At 35.1% G+C, this 21,938-nt stretch overlaps 1 protein-coding gene across 1 annotated transcript in view; it reads right to left on the bottom strand.

The window, feature by feature from the left end:
* Window positions 1-21,938, bottom strand: part of kdn (citrate synthase) — a 205,035-nt gene that overhangs the window by 7,408 nt on the left and 175,689 nt on the right. The window contains exon 8 of the mRNA XM_090394261.1: window positions 18,011-18,112. Coding sequence (XP_090250387.1) covers window positions 18,011-18,112 — 102 coding nt within the window. The remainder of the gene's footprint in view (window positions 1-18,010; window positions 18,113-21,938) is intronic.

The following is a 21,938-nucleotide window of genomic DNA, read 5'->3' as shown; positions in this document are numbered from 1 at the left end:
AATAGATTCGCTGACGTCCTTTATGATCGCACCCGGCTGGTACAACTTCGTTAAATTCTCAATTATTACGCCTCTTAATAGCGAATCCCCATACAGCACTCGCTCCTTCATTTTATTGACGTTTGCAAACATTCTATTATTTACCGTCGCAGACTTCCGCCGGTTATTTGTCGGTACGTTCAACACACATTTTTCCATACGCTCCAGTTGTCTTTTAGCTCTGTGTATGGCACCATTCAAACGGGCAATTTCGCTACTCGCATTTATCTCACCATTTTCATTATCGATCAAATCATCCATTCTTTCTGTGTTTCTACCTTCAATTACATTTTCGGCGACGCTCTCACACCTATCTGGCACTACCACGCAATTCTCTAGCACACCGCCATTTTCTACATTCTGACTATCGTTCACGATATCGCTCTCGCCACACGAAACACGCTTGAAGTCCTCATTCTCTTTACACATATTAACTCCACTATCACTTTCTAACCAGACTCCCACCGCTCTTCGCAAGGCATACATCTCACAGACAGCACATTGCATAAATTCGTTTACATCAAAACTCTTAAACAAACATGGCGATCTGGCCGCCATTTTTATCTTTATCGGTGCCATGTGTGCGCTATCTTTTCTTAAAAATAATAATTAACTGTGCGTTATCTTTTCTTAAAAATAATAAGAGTTATTCAATTTATTCAGGGAATCTTGCAGACTTGTGCTGGATTTATTCAGAAGTATAACATCATCTGCATAAAGCAAAGAGCCAAGATTAGCATCGCCATTTTGATATCAGATTTAATACCACTTTCCTTCATAATGTGATCCACATAGACAATGCATAACAGTGGAGTTCATGTGCACCCTTGATTTAATATCAAACCATCTTCCTGTATCTCCTTCAATTTTAACTGATGACTTACAAGCTTAAATAGAAGCTATTATCTCAATACAATCTTCCATTTATATCATATAACTGTAGCATTTTGAAGAGCTTTTCTCTTGGCACTTAGTCATATGCCTTTTCCAGATCAACAAAAATTAAATACAAATCCTTGTTATATTCCCAAGATTTCTCAACTATTTGTCTTAAAGTGAAAATCTGATCCTGACAACCTCTATTTGGTCTGAATCCAGCTTGTTCTTCAAACTTCCCTTTCACAATTATTCTTAGTTGTTGCTCAAGTATAACTGCATAAATCTTATCAGGAACACTTAGTAGAGAAATACCTTTGTAATTCTCATATTCAATATTATTTCCCTTTTTATAGATGAATATTATAAGAGTTCTGTTCCAATCATCTGAAATTTGACTCTCTGAACAGGCCTTCTGAATAATGCAATGCAGACACTGTAAAACTTTCATGCCTCCATATTTGAGCATTTCTGGTTGAATTTCATCTACTCCTACTGCCTTTCCACGTTTCAGGTTTTTGATAACTTTTTCTACTTCAAGTATGGATATGTATTCCTTACTGCATACCTGTTGGGACTTTTCTACCACTGTGACGACATTTGTTTCATTTAACAGTCTTTCAAAGCAATTACTCCAGACATCTAGGATATCCTTATCTTCAGTTTTCATGTCACCTTTATCATCTCTCATTCCTTTTACAGTACTTGTTCCTCTATTTCTAAGCTTTTCAATAGGCTCTACAATATTTTATTCACCTTCCTGATATTTATTTTCTATGTTCTTACCAAAGTCTTCCCATGACTTGTTTAGCTAGTTTTTATACAGTGCTACTTCACTTTTTACAATTTACTCTGCATTCTCTAAAAGCACAAGCTGACTTGCTTGCCAGGAACTTTCTACAAGCTTTCTTCTTTTCCTCGATTGCCTTTTTAACTTACTGAGTCCACAATGGAGTTCTGATTTTTCTATCTTTACGGGCAATCTCACCACATGACTCTGGCTGAATCAATGTTTTCCTCAGAGTTTGCCACAATCTCCAAGGTTTGGTTTTTGTTTTCAAACTTATTCATTTTTTTTTCAGTGATGTTTGTGCATTTGAGTCTGCAGTTCACCTCTGAAAACTGCTCAACTTTGATTTGTTTTAAAAACTTTCTTACACACTCTTCTTTTCAATATGAAATTCAATTTTATTTTGCTCGAAACTAGATAGTGATCCCTTCCTATTTCAAATCTTGTGTCCTAAACTTGTAGGAAAACATCACTATCGACTATAATGCAGTCAATGAGACTTTTCTTATTTCTCGTATCTTCTCCATGTGAATTTGTGCACAAGGAATAATTTTTCCTTTTTCATTATACCTGCTGCTTTCTCTAATGTCTCAAAACATTCCTCCATTTCTTCTTTGGTAGAACCTTCTGTGGGATCATAGATACAAAGTCTCATTGTCCAGTGTTTCTTTCTGATATTTGCCCACATCATTCTACTTGATAATGCCTGTCATTCAAGAAGATTATCCTCATACTTAGTGTTGAATACCATTGCTACTCCCTTCTTTCCTTGATTGTCATTGCCTGAATATAAACATTTTGTATTTGATGCTTAGATCTCACCTGAGTAGAAAGGCTCATGTGTTCATCGTACATGCTGATTAATTTTAACGGTATAGATGAGAACACAGACTGATAAGAAAATAACTATTTATTAACTTATTGCTGATATTTTGCTGGTATTATATCCAGCATCTTCAGAGCATAAAAACAGTTTGTTACAGTACATAAAACAACCACAATCTGGTATAACAATGGGACTAGTCTGAACAACTGTAACATGCAACACAAAGACTAAAGTCCTAATTAGGTGTCATTATAAAGTAAGCCACCAGTGAGTTAAGTCGAGGACACAATTTTGCTGTTACTCCCAAGCAAGTTCCAAAAGCCAAAATAATGGTTTCCATTGAACGGAGAATATATGACCTGCCTCCGGCAACAGCCAATAACATTAACATCCTAATCCATTCTAAGCCTCCCAAAAATAATACCTCACATAAGGAAATCATTGCTTTAAAAGAGCTACACAATAATAACCGCATTGTTATAAACAAAGCAGACAAAGGAATGCAACCATCGTGATGAATTCAGCAGAATATGAAAGCAAAATGCACACACACTTCTACAAGATCAATCAGCATACAAAATTATAGATCAGGATCCCACCAACTCAGAAAAGAATGTGTGCAAATTATTGAAAAAAGAAACAGTTAATTCAAGCCCTTATGTTAAAACACCCACAACATATGGAGCACCAAAAATTCACAAACAAGGTACACCCTTATGCCCTATTGCGGATAGTAGTTTATACTATCCGCAATAGGGCATAAGGGATTGTTTAAATCCCACATACAAACTTGTTAGACATTTAGCCACTCTCACAAACAATTCTAACAGAAATTGTTTGTGAGAGTTAAAAATTCTGCCACCTAAAAAGTATTTTAAAAAACCATACCTTAAAAAGTCCAGACATAATGGTGAGTTTTGATATCACCTCACTATTTACAAATATACTGTTAATTTAAGCCCTTGATTTAAACATAATCCAAACCTCGAGTATGGCTGCATAAATTTACCAAAGATTTGCAAAACAGTCATCTTAAGACCTAATTAATACCTGCTTTTTTTTTCCCTTTTTAACATAGATGGTGCCTAATTAGGACTTTAGTCTCTATTGTATGTTACAATTGTTCACACTAGTCCCATTGTTATACCAGATTGTGGTTGTTTCACGTACTATAACAAACTGTTCTTGTACTCTGAAGATGCTGGATAAAATACCAGCGAAACATCACAATCAGTTAATAAATAGTTAATTTCTTATCAGTCTGTGTTCTCATCTATACTGTTAAAATTAATCAACAAAAGATCGCACCATTTTTGTCTTTTTTGTTTCAGTCATGCCTATTATGTCAATCTGGTACTTCTCCAATTCTTTGTCTAGTTCCATTTCTTTTCCTTTGATGCTTCTTAACTTAATAGTACCAATCTTGAATTCTGTTGATGTTTAGTTGGGATGCATTCTGTGATTTGTTCCAGTAGCTGACTTTGCACTGTTTGCCCTGGTTCCTTGACTAAAACAATGGGGGCTTTGTTTAACATCCCAGCTGGCATGAAAATCATTTTACATTGTGGTTTAAGCCAATAAGAATACAATTTGTCGGCAAAATCCAAAACTTCCGGCCCATTCTCATTCATTTAGTATCTGGGTACATACCTAACAGGATGCACCGCAAGAAGGCGATGACTGGACATTAGGTAAGAAATCCTGGTTGGTTCTCTGCATTCCTTAAAAGGCTATGTGGAGTCACTCCCAGTTATACAGATTGAATCCTTCGGTATTCCCAAAGTTTATCTTAGGCAGAGCCTAAAAAAAAGCAAAGCTCTTGTTAATAGGGCAAAAGGACACCTATAATTCAACAGATGATCTGGCTTCCAAGAAATCGTCCATCATGTCAACAGTTCATTATGTTAAAGGTGTCTCTGAAGGAATAGTCAAACTATTCAGATCTGTTGGATTATAGGTGTCCTTTTGCCCTATTAATAATTCTACTTTTTCAGGCTCTGCCAAAGATAAACTTCTGCTTTGGCCCACCCTGCAGTCCATGAAATTCTTTGACAGTTTGGGTTAACATATTTTGGTCAAACTAGCAGATCAGCAGCGATATATCCTAATGATTACATTAAAGTGCATGAGCATGAACAACCAGGAGTTGCAGAACTTGCCATTTTCATCAAACATTGAATCCTTTGAAGGAAAATTAAGGTCCTTCATAAAACTATCTTATGGAAAGTTTATACAAAAAAAAAAAAAAAAAAAAAAGAAGTGAAACTTTACTACACCATTCAAATCTGAAAAGAAGTGATGAAATTATCTTTATTATGGGAAATAGTACTTCTTCATACATTCTGTAGGCAATAATTTTGTTTAATTTCTATTGTTGAAAGTTGTATAGTTAGAGCTTTAATGTATTTTAGACCACACCACCCTATTTATCATGTGCATGTCACTAATGTGTTTTCATTATTAAGTTTTCCTGTTCTTGCTCTACTTGTTTGATTTGAAGGTCATGCTGAAGATGCACTTGATACTTAAGGGAAAAATTCTGTGCTTAATAATAAAACTATGTAAGTATAATTCATAGCGAGTTTTATTCATCTAATTATGGCTTATATTCCATTTATCATGTCATTTTATGGTATTACCTCATCGAAATAGCCACCACCATTCCTCCACATTCCTTTAAGGACATGACCACTTACTGAACTATCTTGTCACTTTTTTTCTTCATTCCACCTACCTGTATTTTCTGGAACAGTCTTCGTCAGACTGAATAAAATCCTCTCCTTTTAGGTCTTAAAAAAAAAAGTTACCAGATAATGAAGCCTTTCTCCATAACCACTTGCTTATACATGGCACTTACTGTATCACAGATTTTGTAATGTCTCTTGTAGTGCTGATATAATGGTATTATGATATAAATACAATATGAAATATACATGTTTAAAATTATTAACTGACTTAAATACAGAGAAAAAATACAAGATATTTAATAAGGTTTCACTACTAGTTTCATCGGAAATGAAACTGAAATGAAAATGAAACTAGTAGTGAAACCCGACTTCGTCAGGTGAATACAGTACCATGGAGAAAATAACATCTTAAAAATATATTATACTTTAGTTACAACAGAGTTTAGAACAAGTAGTAGTTGTTTTTTCAAATCGAGTCCGAGTGTTAGTTCTAGTGTTGTGTCCTGAATAAACCAAGAAAAAGAATTACCAATTTTATTTATTCAGGAACAACTCTCTTTGAAAATAGGCAGAGAATGTGGTGGGATGGCTATAAACTGGAAATGTATATATATGTATATAACACTAAGATAGGAGTAAGAAATTATATAACAAATGAAAGAAAATTGTAAGACCTAACCTGTTATGTATAAGGGTCTGATAGAGAAATTATTTGATGTATTGAATTAATTTAAGAACCCCATTTTATGTGTCATAAGATAGCAAAATACATAAGCCAGAGTCCAAGGGTCACCTTTTGACTGTCCAGTGTTACATGTGCTGGGGGGGAAGAGAAATTATGAGAAAGAGAAACTGAGCGCTTTCTAAGAAAACACGCCAAAAGCACGTGCGATGTAGTGGAAGGAGCTGGACGCTGCGACGAAAACCCACATGACTGCATTGGCGGGCATCGTGATATATGAGAAACGCCAGGAAGAGCATGAAACAAAAAGGTCAAGCAAACCCCACTCGAGGCTTTTTTGGTTCCTGTTTCCTGACCTCTCGGATGTTGGTCCAATCTGCCCCTACGGAGAAGTTCCAGGCTGGCCGTGGAAGGTATGAGTCGTCTGCCACAGCGTATGGAATAGGGCTAGCTACTTCCTTGGACTAGGATAGCTATGCTATATCGTGCGACAGAAAAACCAAGTAGATGCCATCCGTTCTGGCTAAGCTCCTGAGCCATATCGCCCTTCCCACAGAGAATCTGGCCGTAGAGTCGTCGAAGGTGACCAGACGAGCAGCAGACTGAGAAGAAGCCTTGATGCCCAGACAAGGCAGAAGAAAGGAGCGAGTATCATTTCAGAGATGGTAATGTAGATCCTTGAGTTATATTTTCCAGTTAAAGAACTGTGTGTTTTCCAAGGAACATTTGTGTAGCAGACTTATTATATGCAACTTTAGGAACTGTCTCCAACTTGGCATAGACCCATCTTTGTTTGAGAACTGTCTGCCTAGAAGGGCTCTATTTATTATGTAGTGTTAAGTGTTATAACTAGTGACCACATGAGTGTAGAATGTGCGATAACTTGTGATGAGATAATATTACGTTACATATAGAGGTGGCCCAAGAAAATTTGTTCATGTATTTCATTAGTAGTAATGAACCAGAGGTCTTACTAAAATTTGATTCAGATTACCTAGTAGTAAGACTTTCATGTATCATTTCTTTAATTAATAAATATGTTTCTTAATACCTGTCTGATCTGGTTTAGTATATGAATTCAAACAGCCACTCATAAAAATTATTATCGAAGTTAGCGGGAAGAACCCACGTGTATAATTTAATGAAGCGGACCAGGACTGCATGCAAGAATATAGTGAACAGAAGTTAGATATTTATTGTAGTTTAGTTACTGTATATCACTCTGAGAGAACCATCCTGGATAAGAATCTCATCTATCCTCAGTATTGGCTGGCACAGTTAAAAAATAAATTTGTCAATGCTTATTAGGTGGACTGTCTCAGAAGATGTGTTTAATTGCCGTGTCTCATTCTAGGACAAAGCCCTAATCATTAAGTATCCTACACGTGATTAAACTTAAGAGCAACCAAAGATTGTTTGAAAAGGGGAAAGATTTAAGAGAACAGGTTAAGTACAGACTAACCTTAAAGGCTAAAAGGGAAAATATAGAAAAAGAGTAATATAACAAATGGCGCAGTTGGCAGGATGCGATTCGATCCCGAAAACAAAAGCTAGTAAATAGATCAATCACAGCGAGTTGGTCTTTGAATTCATATCAGGCAGGCAAAAGACTAGTGAGAAAAATAGTATATTAGAATACTTCAGTAACATTTTTCTTCAGTAACTTAGTTCAGTAACAGTAACTTAAGTAACAAACTGAATTATTAGAATAATTCAGTAAACCAAGAGGCAAACATGTCAAACCCACCTAATAGTCGAATAATGAAAATTAATGAATCCATCAGGTGCATGAATCCCCGTCAAGTGTTTCCAAAATTCTCGGGGGAGAAGGATGATGACGTGATCACGTTTTTTTATTATATAGAAAAGCTAAAGGAAAAAGGGGGCTAGAATGACCTCCAACTACTGGCTTTGGTTTGTAACAATTTAGTGGGTGAGGCTGAAGCCTACCTGTCCTCATGATAAGAAAAACCACAGAGTACCTGGAATTTAAGCAACTGCTAATATCCAAGTACTCTCGTAGGAAAGAAGGCCCCAAAGTTTTAAGGGAACTATACGATTGCATACAAAATGATGGTGAAGGAGTAATTGAATTTCTAGACAGAATAGTATCCATTACAAAAACAATAAGAATATCTTCCCCAGAAGAGAAAACCCATCTGAGAGATGGCTAGCTTTCCAACAGTTTAAGGTCGGTCTATGTGACAACCTAAGGGAGATAATAATTAAGAAAGGGGGCCCAGGAATGTTTGGCTCTAGCCATAAAACAAGAAAAATTAGTAGAGGAAATGATTCAGGCTTCACTCTTAAGGACAAAAATTAAAGAAAAAGAATTAATGGGCCCAGAACAAACCATTGTTCAGAAAAAGAGTTCTGGTTTATTGGGTTCCAATATGTGTGACCCCCCCCCCCCATAATGTATAACATCATACATGTCCTCTAGGAGATGTGTTTTACATTATGGGAAATACTAAGGATAGTGATCAGAGCTTACTTCACCTTTTACTACAAATTTCCACTGTCAACGAAAGGTTTGCTTATGCTTGGATCCGCTGAAAGTTTTATAGTTTCTATATTTGGCATGAAACTCTTGTAGTTTCCCTATTCAGCTTTGAAATAATGTTGAATTCAATATCCACTTAATTTGAATGATTTTGTATACTCCTGGGAGCTGAAGAAGGTTGTGTTTTATTTTAGGTTGACTGAGGTAAGATCGGAGTTTTGGAAAGGTGGAGAAATATGTTTTAACATTAATTTTCTTCAGGATTTTCGCTAGTTTAGGAAAAAGAGAACTTATATATATGTATATATGGTAAGGAGATGTAGACTGTTTGGTTTGAGTTATCTTCATTACAATGTTGATTACGTACACTAAGATGATTATAGTTATTTTTTGGAGATTAACCATTATTTAAGAAAGAACTTAGTTACCTCAAAAGGACTTTATTAAATAACGGTTACATCTTTAATAATTTTAAAGATGTCATTTAACTGAGTCAATTACTCTGTAAATACACACACACAAAATAGGATGTAGTATAATATGAAAGTGCTACAGAAAGACCAAAGTGATGGTGGGAGAATGGGATTAAAGAGATGGCAGGAACTTCGTGGCATAGAAAGGCTCAAGATAGGAATGAACAGGACTTTGGAGGCAGGGCTTCATCCAACACTGGACAGAAAATGGCTGATGATAATGATATGAATGTGTCTCACCTCAGCTTCTGAAAAACAAAGTGGTCTTAAACTGTCTGTTTAGTCATGCGTGTGTGTGTGTGTGCGTGCGCTGTTATATAATTACTTTTTTCCCTGTTAATTTCAATCCCATTCATGAAAAAATGGTAAATATATAGAATCATAGTTAATTAACTATTAAGGTATTCATAAGAGTCAAAGCTGTATAACTGAGAGGAGACCTTCACATAGCCTTCAAAGGAATGCAGAGAAAAGAGTCAGTGAAGGAAAAGAAGAAAGCATATCAAAAGTTCCTGGCAAATAAGCCAGCTTGTGCTCTTAGAGAAATTTGTCTTAGAGACAAATGTAAGAAAGCTACACACAATGTGTAAAACTAGCTAAACAAAAGTCATGGGAGGACTTTGGCACGAACATAGAAAATAAATATCAAGATGGCAAAATATTCTAGAGGTTGTTGAAGAAGCTTAGGAATGGAGGAAAGAGTACTGTAAAAGGAGTTAGAGATGATAAAGGTGACATGAAAATGGGAGAAAAAAAAGATAAAACACTTGACCAAAGACTAGAGACCGCAGATAAGAGAGTCCTGAGGAAGATTAGAGGCGTGAACAGATGGCATCAATGGCCAATATAATATTAAAAACGAGAATATTTGGAAAGAACTTGACATTGTCAGCATCCAGGGATGCGTTAGAAGAGCTAATCTCAGGTGGTATGGTCACTTAAACAGAATGGGCGAGGAAAAATTAGCAAAACAAGTGTTCTCTGCCAAGTTGGCAGGAAAACGATCCAGAGGAAGACCAAGATATAGGTGGAGTGATACGGTACAAAGTGCCTTAGACGATAGAAATATAAGATATGGTAATGTTGGAGTCTTGACAAGTAACAGACTGATTTGGAGGAAAATTGTAGATAGGAAGTTAGTAATGATGTAAATTTTTCATGTAATACTATCATATCCTGTACACCCCTTGAGGGTACATGTCAGGAATTTGATAATGATAAATCTGCTCCGTATCAGGTAGAGTGACCTGCAATCCTGTTCTGGGAGGTTACCAAACATGTGGAATTTTGTCAAGAAAGGGTTCATGTTGAATTATAAAGGTGGAATGACAGACTTAGGAGTTATCTTGGAGCAGTGCCACGGCTTGAAAAGCTACTAGGAGAGAATGTGAATAGTGCATAGGAAGTGGTCAGAGATTTTTTTGAGAGAAGCAGTATCGGACTGCCTACCCAAGATCAGATGGATAAACAAAGTAGGGATTAAGTGGATGAGTAGCTATATAAAGCAAGAGCTGCAAAAAGAAACTGTGGAAGGAAATAAAGAAAAAGGTGACAAGCATACTCATGACGCAGTACAAAGTGCAAGCAAGAGAGATGACTAGTATGATAATAAGGCCGAATCAGATTATGAAAGAAAATTAGTTAAACAAGCCAAAGTAAACTCAAAAGTGTTTTTTCATTATGTTACAAGTAAGAGGAAAAATGACTATGGTAGGATGACTTTAAACAATGCTCATGGTAGAAAGGTGACTGAACCAAAAGAAATAGTTGAGTTGCTGAGTGATTATTTTGCAAAAGTGTATCAATCCGGGTGGAGATTTTACAGTTGTTGATGTTAGAGAGAGACACATATCAACATTAAGGTAGATGAACAGGAGGTATTCAGCATATTAAACTATATGAATGTGAACACCACATTGGGACTGGATGGGTGCAAAAATTGGCATTGCGACTCCCTGGAAGTCTCTCTTAATAATAATATTGAGGGTATTGGATTGCAGTAAATTGATGAGCATAGGGGCTTGAGGATAATGGTGGACAGAGAATTGAAGTTCTGATGGCATACTGCAAAAGTTGGTAAAATAGCTCAAAGGATTACTTGGATGTTGAAAAACATGCTAACAAGTAAAGATAGGGAAGTTATCCCTCTCTATAAAAGGTATGATTTAGCTGCATCTTGATTACTGTGAACAGATTTGGTCACTTGGGTTTCTTGGGAACCAGGAGGTAGCACAGAAGATTTAGCCATGAGTGACTAAGCTGGTGAAAGGTCTATGGAATGCTCCCAATGAGGACAGGTTGAAGATGTGTGGGTTACAAAAGTTTAGTTGACAGGTAGAAGAGTGGGGACATGATAGAAACTTTTAAGACATTAAAGAGGTTTTGTAAAATTGATGCGAAGGAAAATTTTCAATATATGACAAATAGAGAACTCCCTGCGTTCACAATGGGATGCATCGATTCCACTTATGTGGTGAGTAGACTCTCCAGGTAAAGAATCTACTCACCACATCCTTCTTCACTACATCTTTATAAAACTTCCAGGGATGGCCCTCATTCTTCTTGATTAATGTAAACGCTTTTGATAATTTTTCAGTTCTGTATTAATCTGGTAGAATCTCTTAACCAACTTGAAAGTATCATCTCCTTTACCTCCCATCCAAACTGTAATCCACATTTTCTGACCTGTTTTGCATAATCAACACTCCAGAGTCCCGATATCACTTTCCTCATCCATCTTTGGACCCTCTCTAGTGGTTTCACATCACAATGAAAACTACACTAGTGGCCAAAATTGTGGAAATCTTTTGGAAAAAGTGTATTTTTGAGGTTTAATAGCTCATAACACCACTTTTTTTTGGTGTAATACCATAAAATTATATCAGTGGAAAGATAATTTAATCAAGAATGTAATGCAACAAAGTTTGTTCAATTATCTGTATTCTGTGAAAAGTTATAGCCAAATAACCAGAAAAAAGAAGTACAACTTGCTTAGGTTGACATGAAGTAGCTTTCCTTCACGTGAATGTAGCCAATGAGCATGAGATCCAATCAGGTGTCATCTTGTTTTGGCAATGAGCCAATAAGGTCACAGTAGGATTCAGCTATTGATGTCATGTATTGGAGCTGAGAGGAGGACATTTGTCAGTGTGTTATGATTGCTATCAAGTTGATTAGTTTTTTTTGTGTTCTTCATTTAATGAGCTTGTAAACGTAATAAAATTAAAGAAATGGCGCAAAGAGTTGAGTGGGCACCCAGAAAGCGATGTAAAATAGTACTATTAAGTGAACAAGGCTATAGTTATGAAGAAATTAGAAGAAAAATGGTGGAAACTTAACAAAAGGTGGCATTTCTAACTTTTTGAAGAGGTATAAGGAGACTCAGTCACTGCAAAACCAGACTGATAAAGGCAGGAAAAGGTGCACAACAGCAAATGATGATAGAAGAATTGAGAGACTGTGCCTAAGTGACAGAAGAAAATCATCAGAGTGTATACAAGATGAAATGGTGCAATACAATGTGAAGTTGAGTGTGCAAGGACTGTTTGGCGCCGACTGCAGGAATTTTGTCTAAATGCTAGAATTCCATGGAAAAAAAAAAAGCCATTTTTATCTCTCAAACAAAGGTTAAAAAGATTAAACTGGGTTAAAACCCATGTTAACTGGATAGCAGAACAATGGGACAGTGTTATTTGGAGTGATGAAATCAAAATCTCCCTGTTTGGTAGTGATGACATAAAATACGTAGGGAGAAGAATCGGAGAAGATTTGCATCCTGATTGCATTCCACCTACTGTGAAACACCCACTTAGTGTTATGATCTGGGGTTGTATGACATCAAAAGGTGTGGGCAGAATTTGTGTGATTAATGGGAATATAAATGCCCCAAAATACATAAATGAAATACTTGAGTCCAAACTGAAGCCTTTCGCACGTGATCTTTTCCAAGATAATGAAGCATTTATATTTCAACAGGATTCAGCTCCATGTCATGTTGCTGCTGTGTGCAAAAAGTGGTTTTGGGATAATCATATTCCACTGCTGGAATAGCCTGGGAATAGCCCAGACATTAACCCAATCAAAAATCTATGGAGCCGACTAAAGAAACTTGTTAGTCAGAAGCAACCCACCAATAAAATCCAATTAATAGAAGCAATAATTCAATCTTGGTTTCATATTATAACAGCTGCAGAACTAAAAAACTTGGTTCACTCCATGGGAAGGCCATATTTAACGCTAAAGGTTACCCAACTAAGTATTAACTCACACTATCAGAATTTTTGTATATCTCATTTTTTCCATGTGTTCACTTTTCTTCTTTATAACTGCTGTTCTAATAAAAAGTCCTTCATAAAAGTTATTGCATTACATTCTTGATTAAATTATCTTTCCAGTGATATATAATTTTATGGTATTACTCCAAAAAAAAAAAAAAAAAGCGATGTTATGAGCCATCAAACCTTAGAGATACACTTTTTTCCAAAAGATTTCGACAATTTTGGCCACTAGTGTAGGTGACCAAATAACAGCAATACAATGTGCAGTCCTTGCAACACCACACATATACAGGGTGTTCGGGATAAATTTGACAGTTTCGTAAGGAAAAAGAAAATCTTCTTTGTATCTATTAAATTTAATGAATTGACAAAAAAACATTACAGGCAGAGTTAATTACAATACTATCAACAAGATTTACTCAAAATAACCACCATTAGCATCGATCACAGCTTCAATTCTGCTTCAGAACCTCGAACAAGCTGATGCTACAGTCTCCCTGGGAAGGGCCGCAAAAACTGTTTTAATTTTATCCATTAACTGGGCTTTTGTATTACTGGAAGTGCGATTGGTGTCTTTTTCAACTGCGCCCCATACAAAATAATCCATGGGGTTAAGGTCTGGGGAGTTTGGAGGCCAAACATTTGGACTGGTGAAGTCGTAGAAATTTTCAGACAACCATTTTTGACTTTTCCCAGAGGTGTGGCAAGGGGCCGAATCCTGCTGCCATACATACGGCCTACCATTGGCTACCCTTGTTATCCAGGGCTTGACTACAGTTAGCAACTCCACGAACAAAGCCCGAATTCCAATGCCAGGGTTCTTCAACACCTGTTCCTGCAGATTTGCGAGGAATTCTGCTGTAATCAAATAAAAACGCAATCAGATCGTCTGCTAGGGATCTTTCTTCTTGCTACATCCTCGTAGTCACCGTTGCAAGTCTCTAGTTCATGCCTGATTGTTTTTACTGTATTCAGGGAGCATTGGGCAGCAGTCGTAATATCCTTATTTTGATGGCGGGCACGAATCATCATGATACAAGTTATTCTCTTCCATGATTCAGGTGGGTTCCAGCTATCCATCCTTTCTGACATCTTGTATATGAATGAAGAAGGGTCCAAACTTTTAAATGAAGAGAAGTGTGTGTTAATACATGTAACTTACGGAAAAATATAATTAATTATAAATATGTCAAATTTATCCCGAACACCCTGTATATATATATATATATGATGTTGCAAGGACTGCACAACAGAAAATATACCAGTTGCTAAACACACACTGTTCAAAAATCTGCAGTTATATATATATATTTATTTATAAAATTAAAATTTAACTGACTAGAACCCGAGAAAGTATAACAAAAACCTTTAATAAATCCCGACTAGTTTCATTGGTGTTCCGACTTCTTCAGGTGAGTAAGAAATAACATAAGACTTATGATCTTAACTTGGAAGTAGAGAAAGAAGATGTTGAAGAATTATTGGAGATGCATGACCGAGAACTGACTACTGATGAGCTAAAAGAACTTTAAGCAGCAATGTGAAGAAAAGGAAATGGAAATTTCATCTGAAGATGAGCATGGAGAGAAAGAACAAATTATGACTGATGAAATCAAAAATGTTTTGGCAAAGTGGGAGGAAGTTCGAAATGTTGCTATGAAATGGAATCCAAACAAATCTGAGGTTATCAGAACTGCAGATCTATTTAATGAAAAGTCCATACAGTTTTTCATAAACATTTTAAAAAAGAGGCAGAAGCAAACAACCCTAAACATGTTTTTTACAGGTCCATTTGTGAAAAAACTCTGAAGTGAGCCCAACTGTCCTTTTGGTGAAGATTGATAATTAAAAACTGTTTTCATGAACAATTCATTTTATTAATATTAATTTCTTGTAGCAAATACATATACTGTACTGTATAATAAATAAATGTTATTTACCATATTTTTATGACATTTTGAATGAGTTTTATCTGCATTTTTAATATGTACTATGGTTGTGGGGAGGAGCCAGAACAATCGATTTTCAATTAAATCTTATGGGGAATCACGCCTTGGATAACGACAGTAATCCTGGAACAGATTACTGTCATTAACAAAGGCACCACTGTGTGTGTGTGTGTGTGTGTGTGTGTGTGTATATATATATATATATATATATTGTATTTAACCCACACATATACAAGACCTATAGCAGATCACTGCAATGTGTGGGCAAATGGATAAGAAGAGAGGAGGAATCTATTTAAATTTTTTTTTTGAACAACTGGAGTTGTATTCTTTGGACAGAACAGGAGAGGCTGTACCAAAGAAAAGAAGTAGATAGAATGAAAGAAGAAGAGGTAAGACTGGTTTAGTGAGTTTCAAGATGGACTATAAAAGGGTGTTGGTTAGCAATAGCTCTTGTTCTAATAATTTTGGAGGAAAGTGAAGGAATAATAGTGGCCAATTCAACACTATCCATGGAAATATCCATAGAAGATACTGTGTATCCATATATGATGTATATAGGCCATTACATAGTCTATATTTTAGTTGCAAATCAGCAGAGGAAGATGGTTTAACATTAAATCAGGTGCGAGACATTATCTCTAATGTTATTCATTATTTAGATGGATCACATTACGAAATAATAGTATTAGGCCTGACATCAGAATTCAAGATATTCATCTCGGCTCTTTATGCAGATGATATACTCCTAAACAAATCCAGTAGAAGTCTGCAAGATTCCCTAACTAAGCTGAATAATATATGTAATAAATTCAGTACAAAAACCATTAAATAAGACAGACTATGAAACTAGGCAGGAAAAATGAAGACATCAACTGCATCTTGAATAGAGAGCCTACAGAACAAGTAAACTATTTCAGCTATTTATGTACAAGTTTTAGTGAAAATGATAAATTATGAAAATAGACAACAGAATTAGCAAAACTGTTTTAATCTTCAATTTTAACTTATGGATCTGACAGCTTGGTTAGAAATACAAGATCTCAAGACAATAAATGAGAGTTCTAAAAAAGTTAAGAGTGAATAGGCTGCATCAAAGGTAGAATCTTATTAAAAAAAGGATATTAGAAAGAAATTTGACATTGATAGTTTTCAGGAATGTGTGAAGAGAGTTAATCTCAGATGGTATAGTCAACTTATGGAAAAGGAAAGGTTAGCAAAGCCTCTGCCAGGAAAAGACCCAGAGAAAGATCAAATCTAGGTAATTGACTGATGTAGTCCGAAATGCATTAGAAGACTGAAATATACAATCGGCAATATTAGAATTCCGACAGATAACATTATTCGGAGGAAAACTGTTCATAAGAAATTAGTGAAACTTTTTATGTACTACTGATGCTAATACAAAGTTTTTAATGATATTTTATTATTTACCTTTTTGCATAATGCATTATTTTATGCCAATAAAATATGCAGTTATTGTGAACCTGAAATGGAGCATCCTTTGTATTTTACATTCCATCAAACATTTAATTCACACGTCTGCAATGTTGAGATGATTAGAGCATTACTCACCTGGTAGTTCAGCTTTTTCGAAGAACATTACATAAAATAAAAGCACTTCTATCTACATGACATTGCACAGAAACTACTCCTCCCAAATATAAAAAGATCCACCATCCTGAAATAAGGAGCAGGTATTCATTCTTCACAGAAAAACAATACTAACTATACCAGAACTGGAGTAATATTTATTTTAACTCTAAAATTGTACTATCAGTCCTGATACTGCTGATATTTAATTCTTCAATTTTTCATTTCTCTAATTCAGAAAGCAACATTTATATCTTCACATAAATTAATAATCTGCCACTTGCTTCCCAATAAAAACACATAGCACATGAAATTATATGTACTTTGCTGCAATAGCTTTTTGTCAGTAGAAACACAGCAATATTTTCAAAACTAATTTTTTTGCTATGTTCTTTGCTTTTGACAAAGCTATTGGTGAACATTGTGATTCTGGTGCTACAATTTATTCACAGTTTTGAAATAACAGTTCAATGCAAATAAAAGGCTATGCAAAAAAAAAAGGACACTTTTAGAAAAGTGCAATAGTAAAATGGTGGGTTGACACAGGTCAGGAAAGTGATGAAAAAAGCATATCTAAGAATAACGATCATCATTAAGATCAAAATTCACAGAATAAAGAAATTTCAAAGACAACCGAATTTTTTATCTAAAGAAATACAGCAACTTCACATTACTTTAAAGATTTAAATATTAAAAATTGAAGTGTTGAAAGCGAGGAGAATAGAGTTATATTAACTTCAAATATAATTACTGAAGCTTAAAAACACACATCCAAAAAAAGGTTACAAATCATAAGACTTTTTTCCAGTCTGCTTTTATGACTTAAGAAAGGGAGGTAAAGAAAACTAAATTCAATTAAAACTGAAAAGATGAAGAAAGGTTTAGGCATTCACAATTATTCATCTACGTTTAGTGGTAATTAAATAACACTACAAACAACACTGCCAGCCTGGTTGGCCGAGTTGTTAGCATATCTGCTCTCCAGTCAAAAGGCCACAGATTCAAATCCCACTGTGGGCATGGATGTTTGTGATTGTCTGTGAGAATACTAATGGTAGTGGTGGTGGGCAGTAGATGCCATTGGTGTAGTTGGGGGAGACAGTTGTAGAGTAGGTGCCCTCCCTCGATGAGTACTTGGATTTCCCGGAGGTGTCACGTATAATAGTAATAAAAACAAAAATATTTATAAAGATTTTACAAAATATTGACAGTTTAACAAACTTTTTTTTTTGTGATCATCCCTGAAACTTAAGACTTCATGAAATGTCTAGCTAGCAGATTATAGAACAATTTATGGATAATTATTACAACTTACTTGGCCAGATTTCAATGTTTTCCACACAAATTCCTTCAACTGCTCATCTGTTATTTCTGTACCCAAATCCTTCTGTAATTTGGTCAACCATACTAAAACTTCCTATGTGAAAGAAAAAGTCATTCATAGATTAAAATGTTGTAAATTACAACAAAATTCCCATACAAATTAATGAAAGTGAATTTTAATTAACACAATGAATTTCAGATAACATTCATAACAGTAGCATGGTATTAAGATATTCCCATTAGATCTATTTAATCTGTAAAATGATGAAATAAGTTACAGTTTAAAGTATTTCTGGAGCATATTTTCAAATTGATTTAAGTCCATGATCATTGGTGTAGGGCTGGCTTATGATGAAATGTTCATCAGGCTAAAATCCATTAACTATAGCATGCATGTTACAGCAAAGTCACTCACTATAACTTACTGCCAAGAAGACCTGCCTGAAAGCGACATGGCACCAGTGCTATTTTAAAGAAAGTTCAACACACACCAAATCTATTAACTGCAAGAAACTATTCCTTTGGTCCCTGCAGGTTTGCTTAAGCAAAAATACATGAGATCTCTACTCCTGGTTCACATGTGATTTACTGAAAAAATTTCTAGTGAAAAATTATAGATGTATTTGAAAACTATTTTAATTCAGACCACTCCTAAAATGAACATGTCCTTATATTTCCCTCAGTCTACCCAGATGGCTTATACTACGTCTTAAAGTGCATTGCTTTAAAGATTCAGCATAGGCTTTTTTAGAATAAAATTTAGAATTATAGTCAACTCAAAGAGTGAACTTATAGAGATTACAAGAATAATGTTGGAGTGAACAGTGAATTTTTTTAAAATTGCAATATACCTATATTTTACTGGAACTTTTCACTATTGTGAGCATTGCTTATAATGCAAAAGTAGTTTAAGCAGGAATATCATAATGCGCAAACATGGTGCAAGTTCAAAGTACACATAAGCCTATTGGTTTGTCTGATACTTCTGGTATAGGGAATGTAAACTAAAAATTTCCTTTTGACAATGAATTAAAGATGCCAAGAAATTATATTCTTGGTTTCATCCTTTATCCAATTGTAAGCAAACAAAAGTTTGCATGTGAAGTATCTTCACAACTGGGCTACTTGTATATAGAGGCTGCTGACTTCACATCAATTGCCTTAGTATCCCATAATGCAAGGCACATATCCTTAAGGACATGAGTAATGCTATGCATGATGGGAAGAGTCACTACCTTTTAACAACTACACTACCAAGACCAGTTTCAACATTTAAGGTCTCATCTATGTTTCCTCACCAATCACAATATCAAGAAAAAGTTCATCTCTTTCATTATATTTCAAAAACTTTTGTGCTGATTCCACTTGTTGCTGTTTAAGCACATCGATTAGTATTCTCTAACTCATCTGTCACAATTTCATGAATGATTAAGTGTGAAACTTCTTAGAATTCAAAAGAATTGGATTTTTTTTTTTTTTTCTGTTCTACAGAAAAAAAATACTGCTGGATTAAGTGACCAGAATATAGTGCTAAGTTTCATTTTTAAATAAATACATAAATTTTTTGACACCATCACATATTGCCATTGGGAAAGGTGGGAAGGATGTTTCACCAAGCACTTTCGAACCTGGAACTAGTTGAACAATGAAATCTACTCTCCTATTCAAGATGTATTACACCAAATGAACAAATGCTTATGTAATTCATTCACATCCTATAGTGGAATAATTTGTTAAAAATCTAACAAGCGTCAAACATTTACAGCACATTTAGAACATATCAAACTGATTTTGGTGTACACCAGATGTGTAATTTCTGTAATCATTATCTGATATGCAGTGGCGTATTTAGGTATTTCTCGCCCATAGGCCCGCAGAAAGTGCCACCCCCCCATATTTAATGTACATGTTGATTTACATGCATAACCTATTTATATCATAAATTCATAATATAAATATAATTACAAAAATGAGAGCCCCAAAATTTCCACCACCACTCAAAATTTGCCACTCTAGGCTTGGGCCTATACCTAAATATGCCACTGCTGATATGCACTCTCAAGGGATGTACAGCACACCTGCACATGCACAAATTTACATTATTACTAGCTGATCAACAATTTCTTCTCAATCTGCTACAGATACTCTTGCTACAATGAACTAATAGGGACTAAAGGAACAGTCTGCTATAGTGAATATCATTTAACATGACACTAATTCTATGCATCTCTGACTGTAAGCTCTTGCAGTTTGTTAAAGTGAGTGAATTCACAGTAGTGGCATATGATATAGTGAGAATTGACTATCTGTCAGGTTGTAAATTTGCCTTTCAAGACAGTGAACTGTAAAACCAAACTAGATCTTGACAATTCTCTGAATCCTTTTTATGCCCATCAAACATTTCTATTTTAATTTCGTTTAGTCAAGTTCCTTCCTAATATCTTCATTTTTAAAAATTCAGCTACTGATGCTATCTACTCCCATTAATTTTCATCAGAACTCACACATATAGATTAAAACTGTTTTGAAGACTGTCTTGTACTCTGCTAGTTTAGGGTTTGGACTATTTTCTCTTATTCCATATAATTATTTTCAAATGGCTCTCCACTATACCAGCTTTGCTTATTCTATTATCTATTTCCATATTTAATTGGTTACTGTTACTACAAATTGTGATTAAATAGATGAGGAGTCTTCTGATGGAGAGACCTAAGGTTTGAATACTGTCTAGGATGCAAAGGTAAATTAACCAGTCTCATGCAGTGGTGGCAGAGTTTCCCTTCCCCGAAGCTCTGGTTTTTCATCCTGCAAAACAGACAAACCAGTCAGAAGAAAAACATGCAATTTACAGACATGGAAGCTAACATGAAAAGAGAAGACAAGATGTTTTACTTCTATTTATAATTTCTTTTAATTGCAGAGTTTCATCTAAAATTTGTTTCAGCAGTTACTCAATTAAATTAAAATCTTCATGTACATTTTCCAATTCTAACAGTTGACTTAACTTAAATTTAGGCTATATACTGTTCTGTGTAACGTCCTACATAAGCATAGTGTTTTTAAACTTTTCTCTTGGTACCTAATATATCGTATCCAGATAAACAAAACTTGTGTCTGAATCCATGTTAAAATTTTCATTGCTCCTTGCCCTATCTTTGGGTAAAAATCTGATCATGGCAATCCTATATGGCATGAACCTTGATTTTCTTTTCCTAGTTTCTCCTCTCAAGTGTGCTTGCATATTTATCTTAACTGGCTCCTTGTACATATATTTTATCCCTTATATATTGTTGTTGCCAATATTTTTGTGCCCTGCGCTATACTATTATGCATCATATATTGATTAATGCAATTCTTAGACATTTTATAACCTAGATGAGTTTATGCTCTTGGGTTACAAACATTTGTCATTGTTAAATTGTATATAACAATGTTTATAATGTTAAATATAACAAATATTTATAATGTATTAAATAAAAATAAATATTATAATTACAGCTATTCTAGCCTGTTTTTGTTTAGGAGTGTCCCTTATTTTAAATACATTATTTACATTAAATACATTCAAATCATTATACACCAACGTGGATGTCCTCAGAACATTAGATATCGTACACACACACACACACACACACACACACACAAAATTAACACCAAATAATTTTGATCATTAACTTGATCAAACTCACAATATCCGCCAACTTCTTTAAGTTCAACAACTCCTTATATGTTCAAATTTTCGGTCTCCCAATGGGCCAAAACATCAGTAGACAACTAGCAGAATTATTCCTGGCACATATAGAATCACTTCTACCCCCCCCCCCCCCCCCCCCGGCATCACCTTTTATGGCAGATACGTAGACAATATTCTATGCATTGATAAACCCTCACACATCTCCACCTTACAAACATCCCTCAAC

This window comes from Typopeltis vanoorti, chromosome 6, assembly GCF_054136105.1.
Source record: "Typopeltis vanoorti isolate ZY-2024b chromosome 6, IOZ_Tvanoo_1.0, whole genome shotgun sequence".
In the NCBI taxonomy this organism is placed as follows: domain Eukaryota; kingdom Metazoa; phylum Arthropoda; class Arachnida; order Uropygi; family Thelyphonidae; genus Typopeltis; species Typopeltis vanoorti.
Note: the sequence above shows the minus strand (reverse complement) of the source record. Positions and strands in the feature narration are given on the sequence as shown.